General features: G+C 39.1%; 1 protein-coding gene across 1 annotated transcript in view; it reads left to right on the top strand.

Moving 5' to 3' along the window:
- Positions 1-17,221, top strand: part of si:dkey-49n23.1 (semaphorin-3D) — a 103,336-nt gene extending 86,115 nt beyond the window's left edge. The window contains exons 11-18 of the mRNA XM_037780462.1: positions 1,223-1,367; positions 2,738-2,960; positions 8,974-9,062; positions 11,446-11,487; positions 11,928-12,085; positions 13,687-13,751; positions 14,893-15,032; positions 15,936-17,221. Of these exons, the coding sequence (XP_037636390.1) occupies positions 1,223-1,367; positions 2,738-2,960; positions 8,974-9,062; positions 11,446-11,487; positions 11,928-12,085; positions 13,687-13,751; positions 14,893-15,032; positions 15,936-16,445 (1,372 nt within the window). The 3' untranslated portion in view covers positions 16,446-17,221. The remainder of the gene's footprint in view (positions 1-1,222; positions 1,368-2,737; positions 2,961-8,973; positions 9,063-11,445; positions 11,488-11,927; positions 12,086-13,686; positions 13,752-14,892; positions 15,033-15,935) is intronic.
- The last annotated feature ends 1,630 nt before the right edge of the window (positions 17,222-18,851 follow it).

Here is an 18,851-nt window from a genome sequence, read left to right as displayed (position 1 = left end):
GGTCGCCCTCTAAAATAAATTTAAATAAAATAAAATATGCCGGTGGGCGCCCTTCCTCATTTTCTGCATTGAGGTAACAAATGAACAAATAAAGAAAGAAAAAAAGAAAGAAAGAAATACACTTTTCACTCCTGTAACTCTTTCTTTCACTTCTTCATCTGCCCGGCTGCACTTATTTGTTAATAAAAGTGTCAATTGTAGTGGAACTGACTAAACACAATATCAGGGACCAATTGTTTATTTATATTATATTTATGAAAATAAAGATCGTTGTCTTAATTTTTGCCTGAAAACCACCTAGAGAATTGAAAAATTTAAACTTAATTTGAAAAAAAAAACCTTGTCAACAAATCACAAATTTTCGCAATTCAATTATTAATTTCACTGTTTTACATATTTTCTGTAAATCTCCTTACAGTATGGTCTTGTGGCAGGTTTGTCATTCTGGTGGATAATATTAAATTCCTTTAATTTTATTTGTTGGGTTTTTTTGTTTTGTTTATTCCTTTGCTTTTTCATGACAATTTAGTCTAAAAAGTTACAACAACAAATGTGACCTTTAATGACCTTCAACGTTTGTGTAAAGTTTGCTTTTACAATGGAAGAAAGCATCTTTAGACAATCAGAAGAGCACTGGTAGGATCTCTTCCTCCGTTACATGCACACTCTTAGCCAGGCCGCCACGTGCACGCCCAGCGGTGTGGAGGGTCAGAGGTCAGCTGTGGTTGGGTGTCAGGGTCGAAGGTGAAGAGGCCCAGCTGGTTGTGTTATTGTAACCCTGATGTAATAAAGCTCACCCACCTCTTTTTCTTCTCCTCCCATGCTCATACCCTCATCTCCTCCCATCCTTCCTTCCTTCCTTCCCCCCTATTTCATCCTTCCTTGCTGTACTGTTTTCTATCCTCTATCCTCTCCTTCTTATATTCTCCTCCTTCCCCTCATCTTTTCCTTTTCTCTCTCACTCTTTCATCCAATTCTGTCTTTCTATTCATGTTTTTGAGCACCTATAGTATAATCTCTGTACAATATGAAGTACTCATTGTATATTGTTCCTCTTTTCTCTTCATCCACTCTCCTTTCTTTCCTCTCTCTCTCTCTCCCTCCCTCTTCTTCTTCACTCTCATTCCTTTGCTTTTAATCTGTCTCTTCATCCTCTCTCTCTCCATCAACCCCTCTACCTCTCTACTGTAACCAACACCAACACCTCCTCTTTCTCCTGCAGCTCTATATTTCGAGGTTCAGCAGTGTGTGTGTTCTCCATGGCGTCGATCCGTGCTGCTTTCAACGGGCCGTTTGCCCACAAAGAAGGTCCTGACTATCGCTGGGTGGAGTACAAGGGCCGCATCCCCTACCCGAGACCTGGCACTGTAAGTATTCTCACAACCATGACCTACAAAAACCGTGACTCTGTTTTTGGTGTTGAGTTTAGGGTTAATTCTTTTGGTTAAAGGTTCAGTTCAGACACAGCGAGCTGCAGGCTAGTGTGAGCTTCATCGGTCTGGGCTATCTTGCCTTCACCTTGATGAAGGCCAGTTTGGTTTCCATTTAACTATTCAACTATTCAGAGTCCTCCCCTATTTAAACAAATAAAAAAATGACATTATTACTCATCAAGAGCGAAACAAAACTAACAAAACAACAAACAAACAACAAGTGTAAAAAGGAGACTTATTTGAATGTTACTTTTGAGTTTTTCAAATTCATTTTTATTGATTTTAGCATCACAAATGAAATTCCATTAATGGCAGAACTTTAAGTGGCAGATATCCCAAAACCTTGCAGATGAAACTCAAACTCTGCAAGGGATAAAATCTGATTTAGTGTGTAAATCAGATTAGGATAGTGTGTAAGGTGTCGGTCACTTGCTTATGCGAGTTCACGGCCCATAACTCCTTGTAAATATAGTGACGACAGGTTGGTATTTATGTTTGTGTTAAGAACTTAGTATTTCCTGTGAGATCTGACTCCAAACCCACAGAACACGTGTAATGAAAACAAGCTGATGAAGCGGTGAGAGGGTTAACCTCCGGTGATTTAACACCTCAGCAGTGAACTCCTCTGGGAAGCGTCAACATGTCGGGAAGGCTGAGGTTATAGCGTCTGAGTGTGTCAGGTGTTGTTTCACTCTCCCTGCTGGGGAATTCACCTCTCTGTGGAGTCCTGCTGTACCATGTGGTTGATTGCAGAAGAGGTCAGCTACGTCACTGTTGGTGCATGTGTGTGAGAGAGGTTGGATGATTAAAAGCAAAATGAAACAGTCACGGAGATGCCGTGGTCACAACCTCTGATCTACAGAAAGTAATGGCTTCCATGCTGTTGACTTGTCCAACATATTCTCTAACTCCACTAATTTCACTTTGCCGCACATTTCCTCTCTCCCTGCTCATCCAGTCCATAAATCACTGCACCAATCTTCATATCATCTCTTCAGCATATTTATCGCCTCCTGCTCTGCTTTCGTCGTCTTTCCATCTTTCTCTTATTATCCTTTCCTCAAGGGAAACATCTGACTCTCTCTACAAATCAACATGTGGTTTGACACAATCTGAAAGTAATTTTCTCCTCACATTACCTTCCTCTCCTCCTCTGACTGCCATCTGTTCATACGCTGCTTCTTCTTTGTTTTTCACTTCTCATTTTCAATCGCCCAATAATGTCTTTTTAATGTCATATTTTAACTATTTCAGCACGCTCCTTGACTTTTATGTTCAAAACATTTCTCTGACTTGTCCCCCAGTGTCCCAGTGAGACGTACGACGCTCTCCACAAGTCCACCAAAGACTTCCCAGACGAGGTGGTGAGCTTCATGCGGCAGCACCAGCTGATGTGGGAGCCCGTCCTGCCTCTGGGCGGCAGACCCATCTTGACCCAGGTCAACGTGCCCTACATGTTAAAGAGGATCGTAGTGGACAGGGTGGACGCCGAGGACGGACCTTACGATGTCTTACACCTGGGTACAGGTGAGGAGGAGGGGAGAGGGGGAGGGATTTTACAGTAAGCATATTTGTCCACTCCCATGTTGATAAGAGTATTAAATAATTTACAAATCTCCCTTTAAGGTACATTTTGAACAGATAAAAAATTATTAACTATGGACAAGTGATTAATGGCGATTAAGTATTTTAATCGATTGACAGCCCTATTTGAAACAGTTAAAGGAGTTGAGGTGTCAGTTGAAGCGTAATCACTGAAAACAGTTGAATTAACAAACATTTCAAGTTTAAAGCCTTTAGGCAGTAAAAGTATGTATGTAAGCCCTGAAAGTAGTTAAACTTAATATTTTGAAGGGTAAAAGATGAAAGAAGTTGACATTTTGAGTTGAAGTTGAGGCACTGGTGATAGTTGAAGTGTAATAGATGAAAGCAGTTGAACTGTCAGTTGAACTATAGAGGATGAACAAAATAAAATTTTCAGTTAAAACTGAAGTGCCAGAGATGGTTAAAGTGTGTGCACTGAAAGTAGTTGAAGTGCCAGTTATTGTGTAGACATTGACAGCAGTTGAATTGTCAAAGTTGTTCAAATTCAGTTGAGTTTTTAAATTGGAAAAACAGGATGTCTTAAAATGTGAACTGTTGAAAGCAGTTACAATGCCAGTTGTAGAGTAAGCACTAAAATCAGTTAAACTGTCATTCGAAAAGTGAAAGCCTTCACACACCAGCAGCGTTTTTTCCGTCCGATTAATTCACACGTCAATATATTTTTTCGAGCTGTTGTTTTTGTCATGCGTTCTTTCACACGAAAAATTACACGGTGAAAAAGTGACGTAATTTTTTGGGGGGAAAAAAGTTGATTTTCTGAGCTTTTGCACCACGAATAAAGACATCAATCAATCATGTTGTGCCTGTATTTATGAAACAACAACACGGAGGCTCCGTAGTCCGAACTAGGATGGCAAACTTTATTACTCCTTTCAACCTTAACAAAGACAGTGCAGACCAGATCCACTCCTTCTGTTCTTACCTTTCACAATAAAAGTCCTAGACATATAATATTCACAGTTGAGAAATTTAAAGGCCTTAGGAGACGAAAGCAGGTTAAGATGTCTTAAAATATGAATTATTTGCATGTGAAATATTGTACATTAAGTTGAAACACTTAATGGAGTTGAAGTGTCAGCTGAAGTTTAAACGACAGTAAAATTATTATTTTATATGTAAGTCCTAAAAGTAGTTAAGCTGTTATTTTTAAGAGTAAAATAGATTGAAATTTCAGTTGACTGGAGATAGTTGAAGTTTCAGTGACAATCCAATTCAATATATTGTGAATGCACTACAGAGCGTGAAGGAAGTAATAACAGAGGCATGACAGAGGGTGAGAGGAAACATGAAAGTGAGGCTGAAAAAGTGTGAAATAACAATAAGCTTCATTTATGTGACACTTTTCTTAACAAAGTTGCTGCATTGGAAAGAAAAACATAGAAAAGTGCGAGACATAGCAATAAAAAACTGAAAACACTCACAACGAAAACATGAGTGGAAAAGAGAAAACAGGGAAGACGTATGGGATGGCACTGAAGCAAACTGACAAAGGCTTTCTTATAACAACCTAAAGGGATTTAAAGGAAATTGGACAGAGGGCAGAGCAAGGGTTAATGTTGATAGATGTGGTGGTAGAAGACGTGGAGAAATAGATGGTGGAAACACTGTCTTCAGACAAACAGAGAAACATGAGAGGCACAGGGAGAAGAAGAAACAGGATGAAGACACACAGCCACTGGTGATGCATATACACCTGAACATTCAAATACATTATATTACATTGTTATATTTAATGTAATAAGGTACTTTATTTAATATATACTATGAATTAAAGATGTAGGACCAGGACTACTTTAAAATGAACATACAGGAACGAATGTTAACAGACTAGATGAAGAGTTTAGGACTGAGGTAGAAGAGAATTAGAGGTAGATGTTTAGAGAGCGTTTAGCTCCAGTTTGTGCCTCTCTCATGTGTTATCATTCATTACATTCAAGTCACACTAAGTATGCGATTTCCTGAAAAATAAAAAGTGGCGATCTTTGAAAAGCCCAGAACGACATTTAACAAACCATGCCGCTGTTCTGAAGGTATTTCCTGAATCCTTAAAGTCTCCTCTAAACATCTGGATAAAACTTATTCTGTTGTTAACAGGATAAAAAAATATATTTTGAATCTGTTTCACAAGTTTGCAACTTTATATCCATAATCCAGACAAAGATGGTAGCTGGAAATGACATACTGTATGTCCATGCTCAATTAACACAACGTGAACCAAACATGAATAATTTTAAGATCCCTTATATTTGTGTTTCTTCCTTTTGTTTTATATATTTAACCAAATAACACATTATTTTGGGCTTTCCTGGAAAGGAAATACATTTAAAACGTGAAAAACAGGTTACAAATCGTTTTATCCTGTGAACCAGTGATTCTCAAAGAGGGGTTCGTGAAAAGTTTTCTGATTCATTCATTGAAATAATAATAATAATAATAATAATAATAATAATAATAATAATATATATTTTTTTTTTTTTACAAAAGGCTTCATAGTTCAATGAATACTATTTAAATTTTTTAAATTTACAGGGAAATAGTTCATATTTACAATTATTAACTATTTCATCACTATATTATATATATATTATTATATATTTCTTCACTATATTTATTATGAATACAATTTTAACCCAACCGCATCATTAAAGTGTCATTTAGGATGACTGAGTGTGGTTCATTTGTTCATCTGTTGTGTGTAAATATCCCACATTCATTCATTATCCCTTTAAAGGCCTCTGAAGGTGGCAAATGGAGACGTTTACTGTTTTATCCCAAAGCAACACTTGTGACAGGTTGAATGGGTTCTTGAGTGTGTCTGCTCTTTGTAAGTGTGTGTGTGTGCGTCAACATGCACACATATATGTTTGCAGGTGTGTGTTTTCTTCTTTGTGTCCCACCAGCTGCAGTAACCTGGTATGTGTGTGTGTGTGTAATTGTGATTGTGTGTTTGCGTGTGTGTGTTTGACAGTGAACGGTTGTGTGTGATAAATGGTGGAGGTTATTTAACGGCTGGTGACAGGCCACGGGGCCAGAGGTGCTCCCACGGCTCCATACATCTCCTCTAAGTGGATTCCTCTCCAACATCTCTCATCTCCCCATCAACTGCACATTTACCTGCCTGATAAATGCTCTTTCTGCTCTTTCAAGTGCTCTGATTTTCACGTTGTGCGACCAAGATGAATCTTCTGCGTCGTCTTACCGTCTGATAGATCATTCTTTTTGTTGCTGTTCGTAAGAGTAGATAATGTCCCTTTTATATATATCCTACTGCTTAGCCACGTGCTTACGCCAACGTGGTTTACCATAAAAATAAAATATGCTTATGAAACGTCTACAGGTCACTCTGAGGTCACGCACGGAGATGAGTAGTGGCTTCCTAATTCAGTTTCATGCACACATTCATCCCTGTTAATGTTGCTGTCTAAACTCTTAGAAAAGCTAAATGGGGCCTTTAAATACTGACAATAAAAGCGTACACAGATGATCTGCAGTTTTAAAGGGGATATATTTTGCTAATTTTCAGGTTCATACTTGTATTTTGGGTTTCTACTAGAACATGTTTACATGCTTTAATGTTCAAAAACCATATTATTTTTCTCATACTGTCTGTCTGAATATTCTTGTATTCACCTTCTGCCAGAAACGCTCCATTTTAGCACCCGTCCCTTTAAGCACCCCTCCTGAAAAAAAAACAGTTTGCTCTGATTGGTCAGCGTTGCCGGTCTTCGGCATCTGTGCTGTTGCTGTCTTCACAGTGTAACTGCAGCTGTGTATCAACTACTCAGTTTAGCAGCACTTCTACCATTCACTGTATAGTTGTGACATCACAACAACCTTACGGACGTCCTGACGGTTCGTTTAAAGGCACAGTTTCTAAATATGGGCTGTGCGCATTTTTCCGTAGATTGAGGGTTTTGATGCTTTCCCAGTATTTATATGGCGCCTAGACCTGCTTTATGATCAAAAAAGACATGGAAATCTCACTTTCTACAATATGGGACCTTTAAATATTTGTCAAAAATCTATAAAAAATTAGATGGCAGATAATTTCCTGCAGCTCACTGCTGACAAGTTCTTATTTCTGCTCCACACAGTCTTGTCCCTAAAGGCCCTGACGCACCAAGCCGACGGTGACATACACTAATGAAAACATAGTTATGATTATTTTGTTCTAGTTCTATTAATAGATCTTCCGAAATGTTACACACTGTTCCTTTAAGAATAGTTAAATAAATAAATAATGCTTCACAATCAGCTGATATTGCTTCCAGTGATGTTGATTGGCCTCAAAAAATCCCAATCGGAGCACCCTTAATTTACAGGTGGTCCAAAACGCTGCTGTTAACTTTCGACGAGGACCTCACAATTAGAATTCAAGGTCCTTGTGGTCACTTACAGAGCTCTGCATAGAGATCTACTGCAGCCTTATATCACCAACAGGTCTCTGATCAGGGTTTGTTAGTGGTTCTTTTCTCCAGCTTAAAACTAAAGGAGAATCTGCTTTTGAGGTTGCGCCATACTGTAGAGCTCTATTGTTGTCTGTTTGGTATGCAGAGGACCAGATCCATGAATCTGAGGTTTCAAGAGCGATGGACCCTGAACTCAAGTCTTAAATATTAACCACGAGCTACTTATTCTAATTCAGTTGTGAAAACCTGATGACCTTCACGCTGGTGCAGCTGTAGCCTGGAGCTTCACAGGGAAGCAGGAAGCCGGAGAATTGATATAACCCTCTCACCCACCCATTAACAATACTGCACTCTTGAGAAAGAAACTTTAATCCCATGTGACACCAGTGGAGTCCTCAGTAGAGATTAATGGGAAGCAAATTATTGTCTGTCTGCACTATTAGGTTCTGTAAAAATGAATTAGTGCAGAAACAAGGAAACTGGATTCACAAAAGTATAGAATAACTGTCACATTAGTTGCACTGTCCTTCATGCCAGGAAGATACTTAGGAAGTCCAACCATAATTCATCTATAAATGTATACATAAAGTCCACAAGAGTAGAATACATGTTTTTACTAGATCCTGTTGTATATTACAGTACACATAGAGACCCTTTTCAAACTATTCAAGCTTGAGCTGGCTCTTAACGTGTGGTCTCCTAACATTTATTTTTTGCCTTATTGGGTTGAGACTGAGAGAAGAAGAAACGCTGGAGCACAAACAATACGTTAACAGATTTGATCTTGTCTCTGAAAGGAAATGTTACAACGGTCTTGATGGCCACAGACATCTACGTGCATCATTAGTCCATGTAGGGTACGCTTGTTTTGACAGACTCATCTGTAGACACACACGTGCATAAACACACATACACAGCCTGCAATAGTCTCAGTCTGGTACTCGCATATAGCTGGAAACACACACACAGGAGATTTCCCACAGTGAGATCTGTGATGTTTATGAGGTTCCCTGGGAGCATCCCGACATTGCGTGTGCGTCAGGTCGTGTTTACAGACTCTATTCAACGACTTACTGACTTTTCTCATTCCCAAACATGACGTTGAAATACAACAAACAGAAATGTCTGATATATTGTTCCAAACAGCTTTTCTGTGATGTATCTTCTGTATGGAGCATTTTTATTTTTGTTTTTGTTTTGTTTTGTTTATTTGACAATTCATTTTAACACTTACTTGAACTGTCGGCATGTCAATCAGTGATGCACTTTTGACATTCTTTGTTTGAGTATTGTTTCCCCAGTCAAACAGTCACGTTTCATCATTGTGTTAGTTACTACAGGTCAGCCTAAATTACAAAGTTGTTGTTTTAGATATAATACCAGGGGACAATCAGGGTTCAAAAAGCCTGAATATGACAGTTTTTCCATGAATAGATTACTACTTTGTGTGCACCATACATTACATTACACACTCATTGTATGTGTGTATTGACATATAAGTAAATGTTTTTTTGTTTTGTTTTCAGATGATGGGAAGGTGGTGAAGGCAGTGTCAGTCACCAAAGACAGCTGGGACACAGAGGAGATCATTCTGGAGGAGCTGACTGTCTTCCAGGTGAGATACAGCTATTGTTTTTGACAATTTTCTTCATGCAACAAACCCACATTAGACAAGGCACTTGGAAATGTGGCAGTGTCTTATCAGTACTTGTTCATAATTCCCATTCAAGTTAACAAAAAACAAGACTTTTCATATGATTATTTGGTGTTCAACGCCTGCATGCCTCCACTGTGAACAGAGAATCAAAAAACAGAGAAGTCTTGATGAATTGAAGTAAATGGGGGCCACGTTTAACAACGGCAAAACTATATCAAAGCATCTGTTTAAAATCTCTCATACTCATGCAGTATAATCCAATCCAACCTTACTATTTAAAACTAGGGCGGTCAATCAATTAAATGATTTAATGATGATTAATCGCATGATTGTTCATAGTTAATCGTGATTAATCGCAAATGTATTATTTATTAATGCTTTATGTAAATATATGTATATATTAATGCCTGGAAGTCAATTAACAACACAAAACAATGACAAATATTGTCCAGAAACCCTCACAGGTACTGCCTAAAAGGCACCAACAGCTGTTAGTCTGTCAGTGTGCTGACTTGACTATGACTTGCCCCAAACTGCATGTGATTATCAAAAAGTGGGCATGTCTGTAAAGGAGAGACTCGTGGGTACCCATAGAACCCATTTTCATTCACATATCTTGAGGTCAGAGGTCAAGGGACCTCTTTGAAAATGGCCATGCCAGTTTGTCCTCACCAAAATTGTGCGCAAGTTTGGAGTGTTATTTAACGTCCTTCCCGACAAGCTAGTATGACATGGTTGGTACCAATGGATTCCTAGTTTCATATGATACCAGTTTCTTCACACTAGCTTTAAAGCTAAGCCCGCTACAACCTCCGAAAGATCGATCGCGTTAATACGTTAAAGAAATTTGTGGCATTAAAACAATTTCGCGTTAACGCCTTATTATCGCGATAACTTTGACAGCCCTAGTTATTACTATAACCAGTTTGTTTAAAGTAGAAGTTTGGAGACATGTTCCAACTTTTTTCCTTTTTTGGAGTTTTCTTCAAGAATTCAAGGTATTCAATCACTTGGTGAGTAATTGATATGCAAATGGTCATTTGAGGTGAAGTATTCCTTTTGAAGGTCTCCTTCCATAGTCAAGCACACAAACACACACACATGTAGCTTCTCAGGACTTTTATGGCTAAAATCACAGAGTTAGTTTTGGCGTCTCCCACTGACCATCTGCCAGCCCTGCACCATGGGATGTGCTGCATGAGGTCTTGCATGTAATTTCCACTGGAACATATTTGTCTGGAATAACTCCACTAAACAGAAAAACAGATAACAGGGCACATATTTCCCAAGGTCCTCTATGTAAATACACTAATAAGGAAGACAAGAGGGGAGCGAGGGGAGTGAGGAGGGCAGAAATAGAGATACATATACGGTAGGGCAAACAAATTAAAGAAGAGAAGAGACAGAAATAGAGGAGAACATGTGGGAATAATGACATGAGGAAATAAGCTTTTAAAAGAGAGCACAGGTGAAGGGAAGGAAGAAAGACACAACATGTGAAAAACAGCCACAAACAAACAGGATACCAGATGCACTTTGTCTGTTTACAAATAGGTGAGATTATAACAGGAACTGACCCATTTCCACCAGCAGGGACGTGGGGCAAAGCAGCTGCATTGACTGTGTGTCAATGTGTTATTTCTTAGCTTTCTACCCACTGAAGGTCTGGGCTAGAGGAGGCTGCTCTGCTCCCTGACTGGGTTTCAGAGAGGAGTCCGTTTGTTGGCTGTGACGGGACACAGGAGAGCCAGATCACTGTAAAGATATACCTGTTCTCCTGCCTTCTATCATATTCTTAGTGTCCTCCCTCAGCTCGACCCCTCCGCTCACAGAGTGGTCAGGGGTCATTTACTCCCTTTGTGAAACACTGAAACAAGTCAGTGAGCTAGAAAAATGGAGCTGTGGGGTAATTTAGCCCTCTGAAGAAGAAAGACACTCATTAGATTTCTAATCTCGGTAGCTGCCCCGACCTCAAATGTAGCTCCGAGGCATTCCTCAACCTCTGCACGGATTAAATATCAGCTTTTTGTGTTGTCAATCTTATAAGCCGTCCGTCTTCGAGTCTGCACACAGTCAGGGTGGTTTTGTGTTTCAGGGTGTTTTTCAGAAGCAACTTTTACAGATATTTAAGTGTTGTTTTTTTTTTTATTCCTGTGTTTGTTAGCCATTTGTACATTTCTGTCTCAGGCTGATAAAGTGTTTGCAATTCTTAAAAACAAAGATTTTCTGTTCATTAAATCACATATATTTCCCTGGTCATCATAATCATTTATAAATATAATGATGTATTATTATACTGAATGTATAAATGCTGCTGTATGTTTTCCCTTTTGTCCTGCAGAGTCCCACTCCCATCCTGAGCATGGAGCTGTCAACCAAGAGAGTAGGTCTATCTGTCTGTCTGTCTGTCTGTCTGTCTGTCTGACTGTCTGTCTGTCTGTCTGTCTGTCTGTCTGTCTGTCTGTCTGTCTGTCTGTCTGTCTGTCTGTCTGTCTGACTTGTATATGTGTGTCTGTGTATTCATAATATTTATTCAGAGTAGGTTCTTACAAAACTTGTCTTTATATTCATAAATTCACAAATTGTATTGAAACTACATTTTTTGTTGAGATGCTTGTTGCCCTGACATCTGGAAAAGAAAGACGTTGTAGTGTGAGTTGTGACTATATTTTTGTTATGGACATCTATTGCTCCAAAGCCGAAGACCTAAACTCCAGCGACTGACCCTCTGTCGTCCTTTTTCATCTCCCTCTCCCTTCTTGTAACAGTAGTAGGATGTATGATGACCCTCTTGTTTTCTCTCTCGCTCCCTCTCCTCCACAGCAACAGCTGTATGTGTCCAGTGAGCTCGGCGTGGCTCAGCTGGGGCTCCAGAGGTGTGAGTTGTACGGGGCCGACTGTGCTGAGTGCTGCCTGGCCAGAGACCCCTACTGCTCCTGGGACGGTCAGACCTGCTCCAGATACTTCCCCACCAGCAAGAGGTAAAGAGGCACAGGGAGAGGAGACACACTATTCAATTCAAATGGGTGGTATAGCACCATATCATACAAAAACAGTTAAAAGAGCATCGCCTAAAAACAAAACAGCAAACATGTGCAAATAAACAGACATGCATGCATACATATACACATAAAAATACATACACACATACAAACAAGCATACTGTACCAACACCTTGTATTCATTTAAGACAATGATTGAGTGAAAAAGGTCTTTAGTTTGGTTTTATAAGAACACAGTGTTGGAGCAAGTCTAAGATCAGCAGGCAAATTGTTCCATTCTTTAGGTGCATAAATACTGAATGCCATCTCACCGGACTTAGAAAATGCTCTGGTCATGAATAGATGTTGCATTTCTGTGCACATATTTATGCACACGAGTCAAAATCTTGTGAGATCCTGACATCGTTGTGTTTCAGGAGTCATCGTTATTATCAGCCTTATTTCCATTATTTTTGTTGCTACAATTACTGCTATTATTAGTAGTAGTAGTCGTATTTCTATTATTATTATCATTACCGCTACTGTTACTGCTATTATTACAGTAGTAGTCATATTTCTGTTATTATTACTACTATTATTAGTAGAAGTAGTCATATTTCTATTATTATTATTATTACTGTTACTGCTATTATTAGTAGTAGTAGTCATATTTCTATTATTATTACTGCTATTACTATTATCACATATTATCATATTATATCCACTGCTGCTGATTATTGTCATTAGTCCTATTTGTATTACTATTATAGCTGTTGTGCTATTGTTGTGGTTGCTCGGTCGTGGCAGACGGTCATGGCCACCTAGAGCCTGGTCCTGCCCAAGGTTTCTACCCGTTAAAGAGCCTTGTCACTGTCGCACAGAGTGCATACTCATGGGGGATCTCTTGTTGGGTCTCTAAAGTATAGAGTACGGTCTAGACCTGCTCTATATGAAAAGAGTCTTGAGATAACTTCTGTTATGATTTGACGCTATATAAAAAATAAATTGAATTGTGTTAATGAAGAGAGCCCTGGTGAGAGTGAGAGTTGGTGAAGGAAAGGATGACAAATAAATGGAGCAGCGAGACCTTTACTCATGTTAGAGTCTGGGAGGGGGGCGCAGGGTCAGAAAACGACAGAGACGGGTCCAACTAGAACACTCTTTACCATGACTGAAACAACACTCTGTATTTTCACAGCCTGTTCTCCCTCCGTGTTTCCTCATTCATAATCGCAGTAGCTTCATATTTTCACTGCTGAGGAGGCGGCAGAAGCCCAGTAACAACAGTGAGGAGGAGGATGTAACGCTGTTATACAACTTTATCTAAATGCAACGGCATTATGTGCTTCTGTCAGCTGTTTAACTGATGAGTCTACTGTCTACTCTAGTGCACACACTTCAGTCACAGATGGTAACCCACATTACTCATAGTTGAAGCATGTTTTTTGTACATCGTAGTGCAGTACAAACAATAAACAAGAGAATAGTATTCAAAGAGATTAAAGCAAAAATTATTAAAAAGAGTTTCTTGCTAAAATAACACAGTGCATACAATCCCATGCTTATATGTATGTGTTTGTGTTTGTGTGTGTGTGTCTCAGGCGGGCGCGGAGGCAGGATGTAAAGTACGGAGACCCCTGGAGTCAGTGCCCAATCACAGAGGACGGTAAGGATTTCCGCCGTCTGATATGAATAAACTGTCTCTGTTTGAAATGTTTTCCTGTCCTCAGCTACATAATGGACAACCTGCTTGGTTATTGTGTACTTAACATACACCCACTGTGATTGATTATGTTGAAGTGCCATCGCGATTCGCGGGGATGGAATGTAAAACGTCACAGAGGGACAGCTGTTTGGCTTTATGAGAGATCTGCATAAATGCCTGAATGTGTTTGATGTTTGGCTGTGAGTGGAGCACATGTGATTAAACACTAAAACGTCTGTAAAGTCCAAATAGGAGTTGATGGTACAAGTTATATTTACCTCCTTAGTGGAGGTAAATATAACTTGTACCATCAACTATAACTATAACTACTATAACTATTAGTTCCTTGGCAAAACATTCTGATGTGTATTATTTAAGTTTAATTGACATCTGATATGTATTGTATCATTTCCTGTTAGTATAAAATGTTTAAATATGTTTTTTGTACATTAACTGCAAAAAAACAGTACACTAAGACAATTGGTATCTAGTATAGTACACTGTTTTTAATTAGTATGGAGTTTGAACACACTGAATGTCTTAACTGCTGTCATTTTAACAGACACACTTAAATTTATATTACTATCAATTGTCACTTTTTCCAAATTTTCTTACTTTATTTTTGCAAAAATACTCATTTACTATTGCTGAACTACCATAATGCAAAAATATACAGTACGGAGAGAGAATATACAGTAAAATACCTTCTATTATCATTCTGTACTGCCGTTAGACGTAGAGCGCCCTCTAGGGGTTGTACTGTGTAACTACAGTTTTCTCTGCTTCCCAGACAAATTGATGACGGTATAGATTACTACAATAAAGGAATGGATCAAATGTTGTATAAATATTTGTGTAAATATTTTTAAATTAAATAATAAAATAAAGATTTTTTATTTTTCTTTCTCCGCCTGATAAGCATCAAAATAAGGTGACACACTGAATATTGCCTTTCTTATAATCCCACCCTTTTCAGGTTCACACTGAGCATACCAAACATCGAGGTCACATGATTTGTTCTTCCCTTTTTTAGCTGTCTTGGCACAAAAACACTCTATATGCTGAATATATTTCTGTTTTTTTTCCCCTGTTGCTCCGTCAGATTCTGAGTCAGTGGAGGTGAAGGTGGTGTACGGTGTGGAGGGAAACTCAACCTTCCTGGAGTGTGTTCCTCGGTCACCGCAGGCTGAGCTCAAGTGGACGGTGCAGCAAACTCTCAATCAGGCACAGGAAAGCAGAGAGGTGAGCCACACAAATTCTTATTAATAATTGTCTCAGCAAACATCAGTTGGTGATAGTATCTCTCAATTTTTTTCCCAAGGATACTTCAAATATTTTCTGATTTCAATTGTGAGAGCGAAAGAGAAAAACTACCCAGCTGGTGACAAACAGTTTTCCCTGCCATGAAGTTTTGCTTCTTGCTCAGATTTTGGACGTTTTAACTACCTTTATATAACTATAGTTACAGTGATATTATCTTTAATTTAATATTAAATCCATTGTAAATATATACATACAGTATCAGGGATATGAATATGAGATGCTGTGACTGCTCAGTTAAGACCCTTGTTGTTGCTCTGAGATATATGGCTGTGAAAAGCCTTATTCTAAGCCTTGCAAACATGCAGCATTGAAGGGTTTTACAGGTTTTTATAAACCTGAACATTGTAAAAAAATATATATATATATAAATGCCATACCACAGATTAATGTGTAATCCTTAATCTTAAAATATGAAAATTCTGAAAAAACTGATTAAACTGAGTTTGATTTTACAAACCTGTGCTTTGTGTTCTAACATGGCAATGTTAGTGCAAAAATAGACTAATCCAGCCTCATGTTCATATATTAAAGTCTACAAAAAGACATAAAAATACATAAAAATAACACATTTATACTGGATGCAAAAAAAAAGTTTTTTGCCCCAAACTGCATGTGATTATCATAAAGTGGGCATGTCTGTAAAGGGGAGACTCGTGGGTACCCAGCTCTAAAACTGAGTCTGCTACAACCTTTGAAAAAGGGCGCCGGCGCCCTAAAGGAGTGGAAGAGGTTAAATGTGCATGTGAATTATAAGAGAGTCAGCTGACAACTCAGTCATCATCCTCTCATCTGTCTGTTTGTCACCATCTCTCTCCCTCTCAGCTCCGTCAGAGCGATGATCACCGCTCCCTCCACATGAAGCGGGGCCTGCTGGTTCAACACCTGGAGCTGGCTGACACAGGCCTCTACACCTGTGCCAGCCACGAGCACTCCTACAGCCAGGTGCTGGCCCGATACCGCATTCACATTATCCCCAACCACAGCCTCCACCCAACCCGCTACCAGCAGAACCACCCGGGCCCCGCGGTCCTCGGGAGGATCACCCCGGCTGGGGTGGCCGGGTTTCTCGGCCAGTCGGGACGCCCTCATCAGCAGCCTCCGGTGCCGGGACACAGGAACTCGTGGCTGCCCCAGCATCCTCAGCAGCTTCCTCTGAAGAGCTACAAAGACCTGCACATGGTGGGGACCAACAGCCTGAGTGTGGACGAGTACTGTGAGCAGCTGTGGTACCGCGAGAAACGCCGACAGCAGAAACTGCGCACTCTGAAGCTGAAACAGGAGAGCAGGAAAGCCCGGGTGAGGAGGAACAACCCTCCTGAGATCCCCCTCTAGTCACCTGGAGAACACAGAGACTGCTACCATGACTGCTACTCTGTACATGCAGAGGACAAGGAACGGTTTCACCAACAATGTTTGCTTTGTGAGCAAATAATGCCAGCTGGTAAAGTGACACCAACTATATTTGCCATTAAAGACTGACAGTAATTAAAAAAAGACATTAGTATATCCTCATCCTGAATATTTTGACATTTAGACACAACAAAAATGGATATGGAGGGGAAAAGTTATTTGTCTCTGAATTTATATTATTAGCAATACTCATTATTGTTTGAGACATAGTTGGCTCTAAGCTTCAGATAAAATTGAAAATGTTATTTTGTAACATGAAATTCAGACTAGCTCGGTGGCATCACGTCAGGTGTGGTAAACCAGACATCATGACACACCTCAGAATCACAAATGTGCCAAGTATTATGGGTATATAACACACTGAATCGTGCATATTTGTGGCTGACAGTTTACAAGACAATATACTATGTTGTCTTGTAAACTGTCAGCAGTAGACATGGTTAAAAGGGAAGAGATGCATCTGATTATATTTCAGTTTACATAATGTCATCTTATTAACTGTCAAGGACAAACTACCATTTGTTATTGCTCCTAATTGTAGCTTAGCTAATTAGCTTAGTAATGCCAAAAACTGTTTAAAGGGATAGTTCAGATTTTTTTGAAGTGGGATTGTATGAGGTATTTATCCATAGACAGTGTCTTACCTACAGTAGATGACGGTCAGTACGCCCCCAGTTTGGAGAAACAGACAGGAGTACCAGCACAGGAGCACAGCAATGTACTGCTGTGGACGGGGGCAGCAGCAAAACATATTTTAGAGACCTTTAAAAATCCTTATCCGTTTAAGTGTACGCTATATTTAGAATATTTTCGCTGCTTTACCATGCCATCAGACAGCCCTTTCCGACGCGGAACTGAAACCCGTTATCTATGCTCTCTTCAAAGCCACCAGACTCCTTTGACAAAAACAGTAATTTTACCCTCACAGAACACAGGGGTTGCTGGTCTACCGCTGCCTCGATTGGTTAGTTTTAGTTTGTGTTATTGTGTGACTTTGGTGTTTTAAAGCGTTAGTTCGGATTCACGAAAGTCACACAATAACACAAAAGAACAAATTGATCAAGGCGGCGGTAGACCAGCAGCTCCTGTGTTCTTTGAGGTAAAAGTACTATTTTTCTCAATAGAGTCTGGTGGCTTTGAAGAGAGCATCGATTCTGTGCTTGTACTCCCGCCTGTTACTCCAAACTGGGGGCGTCAACCATCTACTGTAGGTAATACACTAAATAAACATACCTCATACAAATGTTCAATTCAAAAAATTTGAAATATCGCTTTAAAGTTATTACTTTGGGTGTTGGAGAGACTAGTGGGCTAAAGTAGGAGACCTTGCCAGACTATTTACTTTTACTTTAAAGGACCAGCGTGTAACATTTAGGGGGATCTATTGGCTGAAATGGAATGTAATGTTAATAAGTATGTTTTCTTTAGTGTATAATCACCTGAAAATACAATTTGTTGTGTTTTTGTTACCTTAGAATGAGCCGTTTATATCTACACAGAGTGCGGGTCCTCTTCACGGAACCAGCCACCATGTTTCTACAGTGGCATTTTCACGTCAGTCACCGTAGTTCTCCTACACGCTCGGCACACGGGAGAATTTTCAGTTGATTGCAATCTGCAACTTCACCGCTAGATGCCGCCAGATCCTTCACACTGCACCTTTAATGTTATGAATTTACAAATATCCACAGTTTTCTATCCAAAATATCTATTTAGACCGTCTGTACAGCCAGTTCTTCAGAGCACCTGCAAAATGGCACCAGATAGCTGACATGAAATGTGTTGCAAAACTGCAAATCCTTCATAATGGACTCAGGATCCCACACACAATGCAGACAGCAATATATATACTATATATATATACAGTAGATAATTTAATGACAGAAGACTAAACAATAAAAGTGTTTGCCCGATTTACTGCTATACATTTAACTGTGTTTTAAACATATAATGTTTTACATGTATTTATGTTTGTTTTGAGACCTAATCTACATGATCTACACGGATAAAATCTATTACATACTTAATGGATTGAATATATGCCTCAGTGGAAACGCACACATGAAATGGACCTAGCTTGAAATTACATAATGTATAGCTTATTAATTCTGCCATGTAACTAATAATTATTATTCACATTAATGTATATTAAAGAACTCTATTTTTGATAGTTTTCTTTTTTTGTATTCTAGACTTTAGTACATGTTCTCTGTGTTTATATAAACTTGTGTGTTTCTCTTAAACAAAACGAAAACTGTTTTTAACTTCACAATTTTAATAAGCTTTGAAATCAAGAAATTACATTTTCTGTATGTGAATAAGCCACAA

The sequence above is a fragment of the Sebastes umbrosus genome, chromosome 1 (genome assembly GCF_015220745.1).
Source record: "Sebastes umbrosus isolate fSebUmb1 chromosome 1, fSebUmb1.pri, whole genome shotgun sequence".
Taxonomy (NCBI): Eukaryota; Metazoa; Chordata; class Actinopteri; order Perciformes; family Sebastidae; genus Sebastes; species Sebastes umbrosus.
Note: the sequence above shows the minus strand (reverse complement) of the source record. Positions and strands in the feature narration are given on the sequence as shown.